Source organism: Metopolophium dirhodum, chromosome 4, assembly GCF_019925205.1.
Source record: "Metopolophium dirhodum isolate CAU chromosome 4, ASM1992520v1, whole genome shotgun sequence".
In the NCBI taxonomy this organism is placed as follows: Eukaryota; Metazoa; Arthropoda; class Insecta; order Hemiptera; family Aphididae; genus Metopolophium; species Metopolophium dirhodum.
The window spans coordinates 277,479-298,818 of NC_083563.1; the positions used below are offsets into that span (position 1 = coordinate 277,479).

Here is a 21,340-nt window from a genome sequence, read left to right on the forward strand (position 1 = left end):
ACTTTAGAGTTAAATCATACACTTACGTACAAACAGCACGGGGTCCGCGATCTACCACAGGTAGATTGCCTACCTGATGATATACTGCTGCGAATCAGAACTTTTATTCCGAGCAACAGAAAAGTTAAGATAAATTTTGAACACCATACACCATACACCGAATATTAAATGACGAATTGAATAAAGTTTGAGTCATATAGAATTGGTACATTTAAGCGGAAACGAAGTGCCAGCGGGATCAGCTAGTATTGTATATTATACAACAATATAATACAAGGTGTTAGGTGGCACTTATATATAGTTATTATGCGTTTCTTCGTCGATCGGCTATAATATATTATAACATAGCTATATTTGCGATTCTCGTCCATGCGCAAAAAAAAAGTGTCAAAGAGCAAGAAGCGTACGTCGTTGTAGTTGAAAGGGTTAGTTTTTTTTTTGCAGCAGTAATCTAGCTATTCTTACGTCGATCCGCGTGCGAGTCTGCCGGTCCGGTGTCTGCACGGAAACGCGTGCTGCCGCAGATCGTATTTCACAACAGCAACGCATTTGTGTCCGGTTCAGGGCCAATCGTGAACGCCGATGTTTTTAACGCACCACCCGCATATAAAGACGATATCGATATATAAATACATAATATTATAAAATAGGTACCTAGGTATAATGGTATACGTGAAACATCGCGACTGGAGCTGCTGCAGAGATCACGCTCCACGATCTATAATGTATAATATAACGCGTCCCCGAGTTGTATACAATAATAAAATAATAATAATATTAGTATAATAATCGTTATTATATCCCATATTGTGCACGGGAATCGAAAATGTCTATAATTATTATTTATTATTATTATTATTATTTTTTTTATATTGTACACGTATATAATATATATTATTATATTAGTATATGCGATTCGGACAACGGAAAAGGTCACCACATATTATTATTATTATTATTGTTATACATTAATATGGCATAATAGGTATATATATACCTATTATGCCATATTATGGATTTAAACGCACGTGTTGCAATATAATCACGAGATACATTCCACCGCACCACATAGATAGGTACTCGACATAGTAATAAATAATAATACTTATTGATGACGCGTATAATATAATATAATATAATATCGAGGATAGTCGTTTGAGATTTTATATTTATTTTTTGCTCTGTCCAAAAATAACAACGGTACACATATTATAAGATATTATCATGTCCTCGACAGTCGACGTTATAAGAGTAGACGACCATTGTACTACATGGCGGTATTGTTGTTATATAGGTACGTAAACATTAATTTAGTTTCTTGTTGGAAAATAATCCTACGTTATATATACCTGATATATAAAATATATGCTTTCAAAATATTATAAACGTCCATGTAGTATAATATACTTCACCTCATACAATTATTATCGATTCAGTCAGATTCAGTCGAAATCTGTAGATTAAATCTCAGCTGGTATCTATAAGCTAGCATGAGTTACCCCAAACGTAAAATAATATTGGCGTTTTCCAACTTCAACTTTATAAACGTTTATAATATGGCTCAACATTTTCATCCATATTGATTTGATGAGAGATTAACGAGACATGTAAACCCGATTTTTTTAGAGGAAAATATTATTTATGTACCTGCATTATTAAATATATTAGGTACCTATATAAAATAGAGAAACATTCTGTTTATTTAATGTAGTTTTTTTTTTTTTTATTGATCACCAAATCCGGCAACTATGGTCATTAGCTATTTGTTTTTGTTTGTAGGGGAGGAACTGTAGGTTAGTAAACACGTGTGTTTTGGTTTGGCAGATTTTTTATTTGGCACCCGTAGGTATCTGTCATGTCCGGGTGGGGGATAGCAGCACAGAAAAAAGTTGTTTATATTTTCCATTTTGAGTGTAATTAATTGATAAATATAATAACGGTTCAGCTGACCTTAAGTAGATGTAAATAACTGAAGTGAAATAAAAAAAAATATATGTAGATTAATTAAAACAATGATGTGGTAAAATGTACAACTACGTAGGTACATTTACATAACTATAGACTATTTCAACCAAAATTAATACGTAGATAGCACTCACTATAATATAATATACTCGTGTCTGTAATCACAGATTTTAAATAAAAATGTCTAGGTATATCAAATATTATTTATTACCAAGCCAACAACGAAGTCTGTTTATATATTTATGGTATAAAGCTTTCCGTGCTTCATAAATCGTGACACACGATGAATGCATGTAAGATACTGTAACGCACTATCTTATAAAAAAAAACCTATGTTATACAATATTTAAAAAAAAAACCATTTGTCAAAATCTTGAATTTAATAAAGGAAAAATTATTAAACTGTGTTCGAGAATTTCTTTATTTTTCATGGATCAAAATAGTGACTCGGAAAATAGAATAGGAATCAACTATTTTACGTTTTAAAATTCGACCGTGGGTAAGTGGTAGGAATCTACCAGTGGTTGTTGAGTTAGATAATATTTACAAGAATAATACAATTATGAATAAACTCGACGAATTATTAAAAGAAGTAGGTAGGTAGTCTACTACAAACATCGCATTTCCGTGCACAAATCTAACAAACGGACCTAGAATTACAATAGGCAATTTATTTTGTTGGTATAATATTATAATTCACGAGTGTTTACGCACGCAAGTTGCGTGAAAAACAAAAATACGCTGAGAGTTCAAACATAAAAAAAAAGTGGGTAAGTGGATGTCGCTCTGCTGTTCAGTAGGTTACAAGTGGGTCACTGTAATGGATGGTGTTAAATTTGAATTCAATGATATAATATCATTGTATGAGAAAAACGATTCTAAGCGAAAATGGTCAGTCAGCCTATGATTTCACTATGTATATTTGATGATATTATTGTGAATAAAGTAATTTATATATTTACCTGTTTACGTGGAACCTTGTTTTAAATTTTAAATCCTTAACTATAAAAGTTGTACATTTTATACATTTTTTACTACGAAATAATTATTAAATTTTTAATTTGATAGATTTTGTCAAAATTCGAACTTTAAATGCTTATAAAAAAAAATTGTGCCTATGTATTTTGAATATTTTTTAACTGCTATTGTTACAATATATAGAAGCCTTGCATTAAATTTTCACGCTTTTTTACCCAACAAATAATATTTTATTGATATTTATATTAATATTTATGTTGTTTTTTTCTGGCGCCTTTGAAAACTATTGGGAGTTTTAAATTTTGAGCTCCCCAATGCACCGACAATATTCACTTTCCCATCGAACAAGATACCGAAGCATTATTTCGACTACTTATCGTGTAGACAAGAATAAAAAAAAATAAACTTAAAAAAAAATAAAAAAAAACACATCATTGTAAAATCAATGCATTTATCGTTTCACTCAGAATCTAAAATATAATCATATATTTTTATTATAATGTATTATAATATATTAAAAACTAGCCTAACTATATGTTTTGAAACATAAACTTTACTATATGATAACTAGTTTCCACCAATAAGTGGAAAACCTCTTCAACAAGTCACCAATCATGTCTTCCCATCAAACTTTACTTACACTTATATTGTTAACTTAAAACATATTGTACGTAATAAATAATAAATGTAAAAAAATTATACGAGTATACCAAAAATTATACATCAATGATATTGTAAATAGTAATAGTTAATAGTTGACTATTATATTAAAAGGATCGTAACAGTTAGCACACTATTTGTTTCTCCCTCTGATCCACGCGAAACATACCGGATTTATGTTTAGTAGAACCAACCCTGTGTCAATACTTTTAATATTAAAGTGAATTCACATATCCTCAAACTATAAGTTAAGAACATTATCTGTGTCCCAAAATTAGCTATTTTATGATATTCTAATTTTTATGAAAGTTATGAGCGTGTAATTTATTACAATTTAAAAATGCTTATAAATTGTATAATAATTAAAATATCGTAAAAATATATATTATTGTTGTTTTAATGATATCGCCGTGATATGTTTACGACAAAATGGGTCCAGGATAGTATATGGGTACGGCGATTATTGCAAGGTTTAATTTCGGGGAGAGAAATAAATATATTATATATCCGATAAAAAAAAATATGTTAGAAACAAAATAAAAGTGTAAGGGATTGCAATTTGATCGACTGCGCGTGTTTTTCACCTAACATGGTTGGTACACCCAACTCACCTCGATTGTAGGTTAGATACAAATATGTAAGCTGATGTGGCAGCGTCAAAGTTCCTCTACGTTGCAATTCACTTGTACCGTATATAATGGCGTTGGTAATACGATTACGCGTATAGTATTAAAATGTTTAATTTTCATATATATGTATTATTTTATTGATTATTAAACCTGCAGACTATCGGATTAGTCTAGGCGCGTGACATAAAAACCCATCAGAAAATGTGGTGGCGTTTCTATCGGTCAGGATGTCCTCTGTGCAAGAACGTCGGACGATATTATTTACGATACAATGCAAATAATAATATTTCATATCCCATTATAATTATTTCCGAAGGCGCACGCCGGAAAAATCCATGATAAAAACAACAACAATATGACAAGACAACATAGAATAGGAAAGAAAACCTACTCGGGGGGATGAGTGCGGACGGCTGACTTTGTATAGAACAAAATATAATATACCTTCAATACGCCATACATCGCGCCTAAAGAGGAGGCCACGGTCGTCTGCGCACCGCCTTGGTGTGAAAGGTCGTGAAATAATGCAATACATATTATAAGGACCGCCGCCCATTTTCCGTCATTTAATATACGTAATAATATTTTTGTTATTATTATTACTATTACAATGTTACGGAGACATCGTCGTCGTTGCCGTAGGCCCCCGGGGGGCCAGCTATGATTTTTCCCCCCATCGGCGCGCGCGCGATAACGTCAGGGAGTGGTCTCGGAAGGTTCCCGGCGATTTTAGAGTGTATAAAAAGACCACCCATCTATGGATCCAGCATCACACCCGTCCGGACTCCAGAGCCATCACTCACGGAACACGCGTTGTTCGTATATTTTAATATTTATAATTCCTAATCGCAAACCACTACACTCAACGATCATTATGGCTTTCAGGGTAAGTACACATACCTAGTTATATAATATATACATTATGTAAATAGGTACAAGCGCACGATTACACTTCAGACGACGTACCTATATATATAAGCTTTTCTCGAGTCCGACGCCGCACCGACTCGAATTCACAGTTATTTGTCCTTAAAAATTAGGATAGTTCAGTGTAATTATAACATTATAACAAAATATCGCATCATAATAAATTATGTACATGGTTATTGCTATACGGCAAATTCGCCCTCAGAGCGGTTCACGAGTTGGATCGTGGAATATTCGTTTATTATTTTTTTAATTAATTTGGTAGCGGACTGTATTTACGCGATTACGAACAAATTTTCTCAGATGACTGTGCTATTATGGGTATCGAGCTCACACATCAAATACTGCAGAGAGGTTCCACAAAGACGATTTCATATAAAATAAATAATATTCTATTAATATGAAATATACAAACTAGATCTTTATCTTCAAATCTGCGCCAAAAATTGTAGTTTTAAAATTGTATACTGATTTCAATGATTTATAGTTCGCTATAGACATAATAAAAAGTGGATATCACTATAGGCAGGCGGTTGGTTATGTCTATCAACAGTATACAATACAAAAATATGATTTTTTTTAATATAGATATTATGTTTTTTACAACTTTTTTTTGAAAAAACCGTTTTTTGCCATGCCAGTTTTTGTAACGTTTTGTTTATTGTCATAATAGAAGCCCAAATCAACAATAAAAAAATACAAATAATAAATAAAATTCCTAACACAGTGTAGCATGTTACTTGATATTTTTCCTCTGTACCATACCCCAAAACATATCTATGATTCCTTAATTTTCCTTGCAGAGAAAAAATATCATGTAACATGCCACTTTAAGTAATAAATACGAACGACATTTTTTATTTAAAGTTTTAATTCGGGATAAGACCTAGAATTTGAAAAATGTATAAATGATCGGTTTAGATTGGTACCGAATAATAATAATGATAAATAATATTAAAGTACTGAAACACTTATATCTATTGATATATAATAACACGTGACATTACCACCAAGTGGCACCGACTGACTAATCTTACCAGATTTTATAGCATATAATGACCCTAATATCTAGTTTTTTTTTTTTTACAAACTCTTTTAAGCTCAGCCCTTTGCATTTGAATTATTTATTTGGGTTTCGGTTGCTGGTTAAATGCAAGTGATCAAGAACAGAATAAAAAATAAAAAAATACCTACATTAGGGTGATTTATAACCGTTAATTGAGTTAATAGAAGTTGAGGGATAAGTTAATTCTAAAATCAAATACCTATCATAATTTGTATAAGATATTTCTTGGAATATTATTTCAACTCGTAAAATATTACTATATATACTTGATATACGAGGCTGTTAACTATGATTAAAATTACAAAATATCGATTTAAATATTTAGATATCTAATAATTTGCTAGGCCAAAAACAGTTGATTTAATTTAAAAGTTAAAACATCATAATAACTAGGGGTATAATAATTATAAAATACTAACTACAAAATCGAACTAAACGCAAAAATGCATTAAAAAAAAGAGATAAAATAGTGTGTCTATATTATTATCTAAGTGACAATATATTTCTAATGAAAAATGATAAAACCTCAGGTTAACCACGACAGTTTTATATTCGGGTGCAAAGTCCTGCTATGATGTTGATTTCTAATTATTTATTCCTAATTTCATTTTGTTCAGTTCGCAGTATTGACATCGGTCCTGGCAGCGGTGGCACACGGTTCCCCCGTGTACACGGCCGCCCCCTACGCGGCCTACCCCTACGAGGCCGCCCCGTACTCGCCCGCCCTATACGCTCCGGCTCCGTACTACGCGGCGGCGGCTCCCAAGTCGTACGACGCGGACTACGACCCGAACCCGTCGTACTCGTACGCGTACGACGTGCACGATCAGCTGACGGGGGACTCGAAGAGCCAGCACGAGAGCAGGCACGGTGACGTAGTGCACGGGTCGTACAGCCTGGTGGACCCTGACGGCACCAGGAGGACGGTCGACTACACCGCGGACCCGCACAACGGTTTCAACGCGGTCGTCACCAAGGAACCGCTGGCCAAGGGCTACGGAGCCGCGCCCGCCCGCGCCGCTTACCCGGTCAAGTCGTACGCGCCCGCGCCAGCCGTCTACCCGGCGGCCGTCAACGCTTATGCGCCAATTTACCCAGCCGTCAAGGCGTACGCACCGTCGCCGTACCACACGTACCCGGCTTACCACTGACCGGGTTCACGTGACCACCACCGCACCACCACAGAGACCCACTGAACCAGATTACACACTGCACTATTATCCTACAGGTATACCGCCAACACTCGCCAGTGAACCATCATCACGGCAACGTGTGCAGACACTCCGCCGTTGAAGATATAAATTAATTGCGATATTCGAATGGAAACTTTTATTTTTTTTTTGTTTTTGTCCTATTTACGACACAAACGCATATACTATAAATTATAATATATATATATACATTTATTATAAGGTCTTAAACTTATTTTTTTAGTTTCATACATATTATTATTATAATTTTTATATTATTTTCTATATAATGCAACAGTACCGACATCCTACCTACCTGCTTACTTAGTTTCTCTTGTTGTTTCTATATAATATTCATAAACATTAGACGGACTACAGTTGTATTATACTGTCGTGCGTTACTATTTATATTTTGTTAACATATAATATAGTAATTTTCTGTATAAATATTTGTGTCTATTCATTATGTTTTTTTTTTGTCAACAAAATGGGCTATATATGACCAAAACAATAAATACAATCAAATATCAAATCATATAAAAGAACACCGCTCCTAAAAAAAATACATACACAAGAAAACGAACGAGATTATGAAAAAAATCATTTCAAGGACCAGTGTATTATAATATTATAAAGGACCCTTTTCCACCAAACACGCGTTGAGTAAAATAGAGGAGCGAGTTGTGTATACGTGAAACAACTACAAGATGGTGTTTGGAGGGCGAAGATATTACATAAAGAATGATGAGGATCTAGTCGACAGACTTAATATTATTGGATTGTTTATGGATTAGGGCAACTTAATTACACCACATGTCCACATTTCATGTATAATATGGAAAAGGTGATAGGCAAAACTGCCTATATAAGCAACGTTAATAAACAGACAACGAGAGAAGGCAAGTAGCGTGAAATGTATGCGACAGAAAAACTGAAATATTTTATCTATATAACTTCTTGAAGAATATTGCGCATTTAATTCAAGGCATTATTTTTTAGTGCTGTATATAAAACTTATGAGGGACCTAAATTTAAATTTTAAAATTGTTGACACTTGTCTCATAAAAATGTAATCAATTAAAACAATAAAAATTTATCAACATAAGTAAAAAAAAATAATTAAAATTAAAAAATTAAAATACAAAAATTCTAAGATTTATAATTCCTATGAATTGCTCATAAAATAGCCAAAATATTTTGAAAGTCATAACTTATCTAGAAAATGCTAGTGCAATTGATGACAATTTCAAGTACCTATCAGTAGTTCTTTATATTTAAATTATAACAAAATAACAAAATCGATGTTGGACCCAAGCTGGTATTGGGTAAATATTAGATCTCGTTTTGACATAATTTTTTTTTAGTTTCCTGATTATCTTGGAAATTAGTTAGGTAGGTATAACTGTATAACTAGATCTGTTTTTCCACCAATTAAGCAATAACAATCCTCGAAGTTGACGATCTAAGTATTTTTAATGCTATAAAAGGTAATAAATGATGACGGATAAAAAATGATATTTTTAAAACCAATATACATATACAATATATACATTTATCGACCATCGAACTGCTCAGAATTTCAAATAGGCAACATCAAACATTTTTTTTTGTACAATAATTGTGTTACTTGTATACTATGACAATATTCTAGTTTTAATAAATATTATTATAAAAATGTTCATCTTAAATAAAATTTCAGCCTAAGTCTGATAAAAACAAAAATAAATAGATATAATAGGAAAAATGCCCCCCCCCCCTTGGATCCGCGCTTGTAATTAGGAACAGATTGTGTATATTATATCAATAAAAGAAAAACAAATTCATTAAGATTATTAATTGTTTATAATAAAATAAGCAATTAAACAATTTTTGTACTTACTTTAATAAGGACATAAATATAGACATTTCAGTTTTTAAAAAATAAAAATAACAACACTAGGTATCTAATCTAGATTAAGATACCTTAGGTTCACCGAAGTGTTGATAAAGAAACAATAAAGTACATCTGATTCCTCAAACTTATCTCTGATGTTATGTTTATATATTAAAATACTGAAAAGGATTTGACAAGAAGGATAAGTACCTAATTATATTTTGTGTGATTTAATAGGAAATAATATTCAACTTGAATTTAAACTATAATATTATATTTTATTGGTAATATGGCAATCAAATAGTAATTTCTACTCATTTATCAAACAGACCTTTAGAGTTTAAACGAACCTGCCGTCACAGCCACGCCAAAAATCACTATAGTATAATTAATTAATAATTATTACACGAAATTTAAATTATTTATTCATTATTATTATAATGACGAAATACCTAAACTTTTCACGTAACGCCAAATTTTATATTTTTTTGCTATTTGCATACGTGTTTAATATTATTCTTATAGATAATGACGTTTGATATTTTTAATGATTAACATCAATACCCATATATTTAATTAGCGAGAGAAAAAATAAAATTTAAATAATTACCGGTTAACACGCATATAATACGTTTGTATTATTTAAATATTTAATCAATGAGAGAATTATAAAATAATAAAAAGAACCTACTTCCATAACACAATAAATAAATAGATAAAACGATCATAAGCAAAGTACAACCACCTTAAAGTAAATAAAAAAACTTTTTGATAGATACTACTAACAAAGACTAAATAAGCAATAATGGTTTATAAAGAACTTTGTAAAAATGTAAAAAAACCAATTCTATATAATAAATTGTACTAATTATATTGTTAAAAATGTGTTTATACGTATTTATATAAAATATTAAAATTATAAATGTTAACTATCTATCTATTTGACTTGGTCATGCCATACCAGATTATACCAGATGCAATTTTATCACTTGCTAACCACAACACCTTTAGTTTTTAATTCATATAGAATTTTTTGTATTGAGTTAGTTCGAATCACATAAGCTATAAGGTTATCAAATAAGTGCATTCTGATTTTCTATGATAATTCTCATTTGAATTTAATCCTAAACATAGCCTCCCAAGTAAGACAAATTTTACATTGCCTGTGTTTTGACTTATTCCACAACTAATTTGTACATTAAAATAAAATATTTGCAGTGCAAAAATATATTATGTACAATTAATTCGAAGATCTTTTAGAAAAAACGGCGTTTAGTGTATGCAATATAAATACACTTAAATATTTATGTATTTTTTAGGAGGAAAACGCCTAAAAATCTAAAAAATCTAAATGAATATAATAATTCGGAGAATAAAAATATAAAATTAATAAGTGTAAGCAAAATAAAATATTATTTAAATTGATAACAGTTAAGCAAAACTTATAAGAATGAATATTAAATACTAAACAATGATGGTTCAATTATAAAAATGAATATTTATATATCAAAAATAAAAATAGCTAATATAATTATTTATTTATTTGTACAGAAATAAATTCTACTTGTATAAAAAATTAAGAGTACACATACATATAGTCGTGAATATCATGTAGATAGTAGATTTAGTATACAAAGAAAATTAATTATTAAGTTAAAGCTAACATAAGGAAATAAATTATACATAGGCACAGAGAAAAACATAACACATAATAATAATTAATAAGAGATAGGTATAGAATATTGTTAGACCATACATATTGATTTTATATCGATAAAATTAAAAGAAAATAAGTCAAAACCAGCTGAATTAACGGCTGATATAAAAGTTATTACAGGAGATAATTATAGTGAATAATTGATTTTATTTTAGGTATAAAGGATAAGGAATGTATCATTATTACGAGTTTTATTAATGTTTATTTTAAAATAGAATTTTTCAATATGGTTGGACAATCTATTCTATTAATTAATATTTTTAACAAGAGCATTCAATTCAGGTAATTAATTTAATTATTATTATTTTTTTTTTTTTTTTTAGGGTTAAGGCTTCGACTACTAGATCATTAGCCTGTGGTACTGTAGTGGAGGGTACTGTAGATTAGTTTACACGTGTGTGTTTGTTTTGGCAGAGATTTTAATTTGGGCACCTGTAGGTATCTGCCAAGTCCGGGTGGGGGATGGCGGCACTTGTTCTCCGGACACCGTGACTTGCCCGAAGAAAAATGCCACCCGCGACCGAGGTATTGAACTCGGGTCGGCTGCATCTGCATCGCAGCCGACGCCTTAGTCCGCTCGGCCACTCCATCCCCGTCCCTCTATTATTAATTATTCGAATCAATAATTGTTCATACAGAAATTAATAAATTATTTACAAATTATAAAATGGAGACTATACAAATTGACTGCAGTGAATTTAAGTAAATAATACCACAAAGTGCTGGGGAACCCGGATCGTTTTAATTGAATTATAATTTATAAATAATATGTTTTAATTTTTATTTATAATGCAAATAATTATATTTTTTATTGAAAATTAAAAAAATTATATCTATATAAAATGAAAATGGAGCATATTAAATCGTATTTAACAATTAAAAGGCGTTTTATATCACAATAAATTTTAAATTATTTCCATGCAAATTATTGCATATAAAGAACGCCGTAAAAAAAATATGTTTAAATCGGTAATACAACTGTTGATTATTACAGGTTAATAATATTCAAAAGTTAACATATTCAATTACTGAATACTATTTTAGATTCTGAGTGAAACGATGAATGTATTGATTTTTCAATGATGTGTGTTTTTTTTTAATTTTTTTTTTTTTTGTGTCTATGTACACAATAAGTAATCGAAATAATGATTGGATTTTCAACTTCAGTATCTTGTTCGATGGGAAACTGAATATCGTTGGTGCATTGGGGAGGTCAAAATTATATATATAGTCAACTATTAACTATTACTATTTACAATATCATTGATGTATAATTTTTTGTATACTCGTATAATTTGTTTACATTTATTATTTATTACGTACAATATGTTTTAAGTTAACAATATAAGTGTAAGTAAAGTTGGATGGGAAGACATGATTGGTGACTTGTTAAAGAGGCTTTTCACTTATTGGTGGAAACTAGTTATCATATAGTTCGTATTTCAAAACATATAGTTAGGCTAGTTTTTAATGAATTATAATAATTATAACAAAAACATATGATTATATTTTAGATTCTGAGTGAAACGATAAATGTATTGATTTTACAATGGTGTACTATGTTTTTTTTTATTTTTTTTTAAATTTTTTTTTTATTTTTGTGTCTGTTTACACGATAAGTAGTCGAAATAATGCTTCGATTTGCAACTTCAATATCTTGCTCGATGGGAAAGTGAATATTGTTTCTGCATTGGGGAGCTCAAAATTTAAAATTCCCAATAGTTTTCAAAAGCGCCGGGAAAAACAACATAAAAATAAAGGAAAAACGGAAATTTTTACGCAAAATCGGTTTTCCTCAAAATCGATTTTGGTTTTTGGTGTAACTCTAAAACAAATGAACGTATACACATGAAATTTTCACTGGTCATTTATATTAGCATTTTCTTTTGTTTTGAACTAATTAGGAACATTTTCAGTTTCCAATTTTATTAGTCTTTTTTTTCTAAGGATGTCATTAAAACTTTATTTGTTGGGTAAAAAAGTTTGAAAATGTAATACAAGGCTCCTATTATATTGTTACAATGACATTTGAAAAATATTAAAAATCCTTAGTCACAGTTTTTTTTTATAAGCATTTAAAGTTCAAAATTAGACAAAATATGGAAAAATCACGAAAATCACAAAATTATTTTGAGTTAAGAATTCATAAAAATTTTTATTTTTAAATCTAAGATTTTACAATGTAATACAAGATTCTTTACAAGATTATCTACCTTTATCAACAAAAAAATGTCTATAAGAAAGTCAAATTAAATTTTTACGAGCGTTTGAACTTCATATTTTCACAAATTTTATTGTTATTCAAAAACGAATAACTGTGGATACATAATAATTTTATTGAATGTTTATATTTTCATTTGCTATACACCATAAAATTTTAAAAATATTTTGACTTTTTTTGAGCAGCTTGTGGGCATTCTCAGTTTTCAATTTTTTTTTGTTTTTTTTCCTATAAATATCAATAAAATTTTATTTGTTGGGTAAAAAGCTTGAAAATTTAATATAAGGCTCCTGATATATCGTTCTAATAGCAGTTCAAAAATATTAAAAATACATTGGCACAATTATTTTTTATAAGCATTTAAAGTTCAAATGTTGACATAATTTATCAAATTTATAATTTAATAATTATTTTGTAGTTAAAAATGTATAAAATGTTCAAATTTTATAGCTAAGAATTGAAAATTGAAAACAAGGTTCCACGTAAATAGGTTATATATAAATTATTTTATTCACAATAATATTATCAAATATATTAGTAATACCATAGGGCATAGGCTGACTGACCGTCTTCGCTCAGAATCGTTGTTCTTATACAATGATATTATATCATTGAATTCAATTTTAACACCATCCATTACAGTGACCCATTTGTAACCTACTGTACAGCAAAGCAACATCCACTTACCCACATTTTTAGTTTTATATATCAAAAAAGTTATAATTTGTATTTATTTTTTGCTTATTTTCAAGTTCTATTTAGAAATAAATGTGTTATTTTAGATACTTGTATTATAAAATTATCTAAATAAAACTATAATAATACCTACCAAATAACTTATTTTTTTTAATAAATGTTCTATTAAAACATTCATAGTATTTCATACCTAACTAATAGACAATCTGTAATATTCTCAACGTAAAGTAAATAATTTAATTTTAATTCTAATATGCAAATGTAAACATTGATTATGAAAATGCACTAAAGGATCAATATGGTAATCATATATTATAATAATAATACAATATAATACTAGTATTCTGAACCATACTGGTCTTGTATATTATATCTACTATAAATAAACAAAGAGTTGATTTTTATTATTATTTTATTATTTTATCGGACAATTATAAATTTACCTATATTAAATATGCCAAAGAAAGACTACCTTTTATTATTTGTGTAACAATTTTCATTATTCCAAGAATTAATATATATTTTTATTCTATTTAATTTTTCTTATACCTATTAAAATTAAAAAAAAAAAGATTTTCATTAAAAATATTTATTTTTTTAAGATAACAATTCAATTTATCAATACTATTTCAACCAAATGTTTATAAATTATGGGTTAACGGTAATATTTTTATAAAATATAATACGAATCGTTCTGCTAATTTGATACGGAAACCCCTTCTGAAGCATATAACACTGTAGGAAATATATAATTGGGCTCTCAACATTTCTCGGATATATGAGTATCCAACTCTAGTATAAAATACACATTATATAAACCATTAAACTCATACATACAATGCATGATACATACATACATACGTACATACTTACATACACGCAGACGCACACAAAAAAGGAATTGTTTTTGTAGATGCTAAGAAATGTTTCTGTAGCAAGATTTTTAAGAACTACTTGGAATATTACTTACCTATACTTGGATCAGGATGGAAGCTTGGGTAAGTTTAATTTAAAATCAAATAATATTGGTAACAAAAAATAATAATACTTTACATTTTATTCATCATTAATGAAGCAACTAAAATAATTCAAATATTATGGGATTTTACCGATATTATTCTGATTATTAATTCGTATAACGACAAGAAACATTAATTATATTTGTATGTGTAAATAGAATGCAAAGTTACGCGAGGACATTATAAACTATTACTATCCTATATAGGTACCTATACTATATGTTTTGAATAATAATTTTATCTGGTCATGCACATTTTTTTCAAGCTTAATATTGTATTGTTTATTATATTTTATTAAGTAGCTGTAATTATTAAATTATACTAAAATATATTTAAATGAGAACGTCCTGAACATGTGAGCAAAGTGTATTTTTTTTTATAAATTAGAATAAAAGGATAATACCAGTTATTTCATAAAAAAACTTGTTTTATACATTGTTATAAAACAAATAGGAGTTGTTGAAAATAAAATACAATTTAATAACAATCTAAAATATCTTACAAGTCTGACTAACAAAACTTGGGTACCTAAAATAATATTATATAGGTATATTATGTAGGTAATACGTATAATATAGTAATTGTATAGTTGTAAGAATCGTTATTTTTTTTTTTAAATAAATATTTACTTTTTTCTCCGTAAAACTTCATTCCAAATAAGAAAAAACTACACACCCGTTATTTCCTCCACATAACATCGATAAAGCAATGTGAGCATAGAGTCAACACTCTCGACACAATAATAAAATAATATCAACAACGCATTTTATAAAATTATAAAAAAACTTTTTTAAAACTAAAATTAATAATGTTCATTTGCCCTTTATACCTACTTAAGAAAATTACAATTTTAGTTAATTTTTAAGTTCGATTATTGATTCTAATATTTAGCTAAATTAACTTGGGATTTACGAATAAAATAATTAAAATATCATATGGAAATAAAACAATAATCCATATTAAACTATACAGAGAGTAACTGATAGACCTGACAAATGAAATAACTTTTTTTCTAATTAATATTTCATATACACATTATAAAAACACTTGCGCTATATTTAAAGTATAATATTTTTTTTTCATTATGCCTGATTGTTGTAAACCACATGCTGAAAGCTGAAATGTTAATCAAACACCGCACATTTAATAAACACAAAAATGCAGAGAAACCGAAAAACCAGTAGTTGATAGTTTTTCTAATATAAATAGGCTGAATATCATCCGTATCAAAGTATTTAAAAGTCTTTATCCACCAGCTTAAATAAGAAATATACATATATATATTATATATTAATGGGCTATGACGATTACAGGTTGTCGTTAGGGATATTATTATTATCTGCTAATAGTTTTTAATATTTTTAGGTATTGTAAACATTTTAAGCCAAACAATACATTTTTTTATTGTATTTTGAAATATTAAATTTAAATTTAAGTTACTGCAGTTAACATGTTTCAAGATCTTTTATCAAAAAAAAAATAAAAAAACACACTTTTCCATAAAAACATTTAAAAAAAAATTTTAAAAATTGCACTAAAAAGACAAAAATAATTCTCTGTACTTAAAAATAATGAAAAATTTATTGATGAAAAATTTAAAAGTGTGTGGTCCTCATACACTTGACATATATTCCCAGTCACTATCTTATAAACATGATTGAACAAAGAAGTGTATGTGAGACTTTCCTTGGCTTTTAAATTTTTCATCAGTAAATTTTTCATTATTTTGCTCTTATACTTGACATATACTGCCAGTCACTATCTTATAAACAGGATTGAACAAAGAAGTGTATGTGAGACTTAGCTCGGCTTTTAATGTTTTGTATGATGCACCACACACTTTTAAATTTTTCATCAATAAATTTTTCATTATTTTTAAGTACAGAGAATTATTTTTGTCTTTTTAGTGCAATTTTTAAAATTTTTTTTTAAATGTTTTTATGGAAAAGTGTGTTTTTAAAATTTTTTTTTTTATTTTTTATTTTCTACTTTTTAGTTGAAAGTAAATATTTTTATTAAACGTTTAAGAAATATGTTAAGCTTCGTAAGAGGTTGCGGTTTTTTTTTGGGGAAGAGAGAAAGTTCAATATCTGCGAGAGATATTACGGCGACGTCGTGGGGACAATCCTTTTTTTTTTTTTGGTCCATGTCCCAAAATGACAACGGATTATTGTATTGTCATCCAAGACCAAGGTCTATACCAATTTTCAGAATTTTTCATCTTCAAAAAGTGCCTCAAATCGAGCGCGCAAGATTTGATCACAGACAGACGTGAAACCAAACTTAAGAAAAGTGTTAAAAAATAGTTAAATTATAAAATCTTGGATAAAATTATGCAAATACAGTAACCTAATACATTATTACGAACGTTTATTATGCAGTCATAATTATCATGTGGTCAAATAGTCTGTAAGCCTCGGCTAGGTCATAAATAAAGCTAAGTTAACGTTATAAATAACTATTGCCAATTTGCAGTTCTTAATATTATTGATTATCCAGATGCCTGATCATATTACAAAAAAAAATTAACGAATTAGATAAAAAACGATTATGTTGGTAAATATTTTGTTTAAAGTGTCTCCTTTAAACTTATGTTTTTATGGGTTACGACACTTTTGACCATCGATTTCATGAGCATTTATAAATAGATACTTGTTAAAGTCTAATTATATATTTTTTGAAAAGTTATTACTTAAATATTTTAAAAAATCACTTGACTTAGATAAATGGTTATACTAGAATTATAATATAATGAATGATATAAAAAATGATAGTAAAAATATTAATCAGAACAAAATTTATTTCATTTGTCAGTTTTTCCTGTTAAACCCTGTAAATTTGCATGCAGAATCTTCTACATTTTCAATTTTGAATGACTTAAAATCATTTAAAATTACATTCAATGAATAACATTAATAAATAAATAAAATATAGTGTTCATGCCACACATTAAATCTTTAATGGGCCACTGTTCTGTAATTTCAACTTATGATAGATTCATCATATTACATATTTGATAATAGCGTATTTGATCTATAATTTTAAGCATAACTTATTAAATTAACGGGTTTAAATGAGGTAAAAAAACTAGTGTGGTTTTTATTTTTCAATTACTAGTTTAAGATTTACATAATTACAATTAAATTAAATCAACAACTTTAAGGTAGATCATGGCCCGTAGGGTAATGTTAAATTGAAAACTAACTATAAACTAAATATTTTGTAACTTTTTTGGTACTAAAAAATGTATCTGAATTAAATTGATATTTAATCATCATAAATAATAATGAAAAATTGGTTTATAGTATTTGATTGTCCAAACAATAATTATGATTGGAATAATAAGTACAGCCAATTGCAGTCACAGGTTAGCAGCTATAGTAAGCAGGTTAGGCAGTCGGATAGACAAATTACCAAAATTACTGTATATTTGCAGATGTAGACTTATAGCATTATAAACTTATAACGATGTAAAATATTATATTAAATAAACTGGTGAACATATTAAGTATACAACATTTCATTAGATTTATAAAAATAAGGGCTATGGACTCCGCAGCTTTCGTTTTAAACTTAGTTGATATTGAATGTATATTAATCTTAACATTGATAATCTTCAACCAACACTACTGGAGGTATATAGTACAAGATTACAAGAATACAACGCGATATAATATGCATACAGCAATATTTATATATACGTGTGAAATATGTAATATGTACATTGTATATTGTACATATATGTATAATATGAATATAATATGATTTATAGCTCAGGTCAATACAAGTACGCTGACATATTACTAATTGACAACAGACACTGTCCGAGTAACTTATAAATTCTAGACACGCGGACTTGGAGACTTGTTTTTGATTAAACTATGCATTAAATTCCTAAGAAATATAGTGGCGAAATATGCAATTACCCGATTTCACGTCTGTTCTTATACACTAGTATTGTGCAAAAAATAATAATAATAGGTAATACTATATCAAGCAAGAATTTCAATACAATCTGATTACCATTAATCACAAGTTTGGCCGTTTCCAATTGATAATTTTTTATCAATTTAATTTTGTTAAATCAACCACAAACGACACTTCACTTAAATTATTTTCAAGGACGTTACAAATAAACCGTCGGTAAAAATGTAATGTATACTATACATTTTTTTACATATATCTGATCTATTCTCATTGTATGTTAAATAAGTGCATTCCATATTTTTACTTAAATAGGTACAGTTCCGAGGTATTCAATAACTAATAAGTAGGTTATAAAAGCAATTATGCAATCATCCATATAGTAGGGAATAATGATATTATATTTTTTTTAAAAGCGAACAACACGTATTTTATTTAACTTTTTTTTGTCTATTAACAGGTTTTGATTTTTTTTATCTCGTCTCTTTTCTCTATACTCGCGAACCATTCTTGTCAAGTGCCACCCGACCGTAGTAACGAATCCTTAAGCCCCATCATCTTACTGCCAGCCCCGTCCGGGATCTCGTACGAATCGCTTCACTACCCAGTGCCCATGGATCAGCAGTATCAGGTAATACCACTAGTGATAAACATGGGGAAAATACCCTTGATAAATCACGCAGTCCAAACGCCCATACAATACTTCGCACCCCCCAACAACAATAACCAGCGGGCACAGATTTACGACTCTGCACAATATTCGACGGATCGAGACGAACGTCTGCAACTACGACGTAACCCGGACACATCGATATTATATTCGAATGACGAGCAAATCGAAAATCAACCGACGTACCGCGGTTATGGTAATGATAATAATCATCCGCCAGCCGCAACTGCTACAGTTTACTCGGAAACGCGAGTCGATGGTGTGCCCTCGTCGCGGCGGTACAGTTACGGATACAAAATAATCGACGGCCGCGTTGGCGGATCAAATGACCGACATGATGCACCGACGATTGTCGGCGGTGACCGACCGACAAGCCGTAACAGATTATCGGGTCCAGAAGATGGAGATTTCGAGAGCACGATCGGCCCGGGTGCCGGATTACGAACGGCGGCCAACGGACGAAAACCCGACGAATCCGACGACCGGCGGGAAGATGGACCGGACAATATTCCCAGAGCTTTAAGACCGATAGTTGTTAAGACAGAGTCGAATACGACAAAAACCGAATTGAAAAAATATTACAAGAAGGTGACAAATCCGGAGACACCGGTCAAAGAGGCAAAAAAAATGGAAAATTTACAACATTAATCCCGCACAACAGTGAAACTGACGGCTGTATAAAATAAAGGTGGTGGAACAATGGCGACCATACAAACGAAAATAATAATATTTTAATATAACATAAGTACGATTAATGTAATAATATTACGATTTTGTTATTAGTGTTATTTGTAAAAATCAGATTGTGTAAATATTTCAAAATAAATATTATCGAAAAAACGCATTATATCATTAAGTATAATATATTATATTATAATTCGAGTATATACTCAATGATAATATACATGTCAAACTTTTAAATGTAATAATATATATTCGTGTATTAGCTAAAATTGTTTTATATTTAAATATATTGTTATGCATTTTTGTAATTCAATGAGAAAATAAATAAATGTTATATACTATTTAGTCTTTATTAGTGAAAACTTTAATCTTAAATTAATGCATAATAATGTGAATTATGGATATTGGCTATAATATAATATGCGTGACTATAGTGCGTATACAAACACGGTACCTATCATATTATTATGACTCCACTTGGTATCATATAAATCTAAAATAGCTCAATAAACCTTAAAATATATACCTATTAGACACTTTCTTCCTTTTATAATGTTATAAATTAAACATTTTTTAGATAACAACTATATCGATAATATCAAGGAAATGAATTATAAAAAAAAATATATGCACGGTACGCCCTACATGTAATGTTAAAATAATGGCAACAAAACATTACAATTATATTTAAACTATCCAAACATGGCAAATATATTCTAATATTATGATTAGTTCAGATGAATGACAACGATTAATTTACAATTAAAACATTACGGGTGCGTAGAAATTATATGATGGTGAAAGCGAAATTGAATTATATTATAATTATTTAATTTTATTTATTTATTAAATTCACAAATTATATAGAAAAATTCAAAAATACAAACTACATTTTATGAGTGTTTTAGTAGTTATTTGAAAAATAATAAGTACACAATGTATAACAATCGATTTAAACACAAATTAATAGAGATATAGCAATATATTTAACACTGGAAATAAAACTATTAGTAGGTACTACGTGATTGTATTTTTAATTCAATGAACAGGTAGAACAAAATTTTAATGAATGTGTAGTTATGAAATATAAATAAATATACGCACATTGTAATACTACAACA

The 21,340-nt window shown here is 29.0% G+C and overlaps 3 protein-coding genes across 5 annotated transcripts in view; 2 read left to right on the plus strand and 1 right to left on the minus strand.

The window, feature by feature from the left end:
- The window catches only part of LOC132942416 (neurobeachin-like protein 1), a 136,798-nt gene that overhangs the window by 70,023 nt on the left and 45,435 nt on the right, over positions 1 to 21,340 (minus strand). The gene's annotated exons all lie outside the window — the stretch shown is intronic.
- LOC132942425 (larval cuticle protein A3A-like) lies at positions 4,975 to 7,878 on the plus strand. The gene is made up of 2 exons (XM_061010771.1): positions 4,975 to 5,118; positions 6,843 to 7,878. The coding sequence occupies exons 1-2, from the start codon at positions 4,990 to 4,992 to the stop codon at positions 7,374 to 7,376; spliced, it is 663 nt and encodes a 220-aa protein (XP_060866754.1). The 5' UTR covers positions 4,975 to 4,989; the 3' UTR covers positions 7,377 to 7,878.
- On the plus strand, positions 14,565 to 20,560 carry LOC132942422 (uncharacterized). Its single transcript, XM_061010769.1, has 2 exons — positions 14,565 to 14,920; positions 19,326 to 20,560. Exons 1-2 carry the CDS (start codon positions 14,909 to 14,911, stop codon positions 20,181 to 20,183), a joined length of 870 nt encoding a protein of 289 aa, XP_060866752.1. The 5' UTR covers positions 14,565 to 14,908; the 3' UTR covers positions 20,184 to 20,560.

Bases quoted from the DNA above. Each gene is read 5' to 3' on its own strand.
- LOC132942425 (XM_061010771.1), top strand. From the start codon at position 4,990: ATGGATCCAGCATCACACCCGTCCGGACTCCAGAGCCATCACTCACGG. The intron at 5,119-6,842 runs GTAAGTACACAT...CATTTTGTTCAG, and splicing joins CGATCATTATGGCTTTCAGG to TTCGCAGTATTGACATCGGT.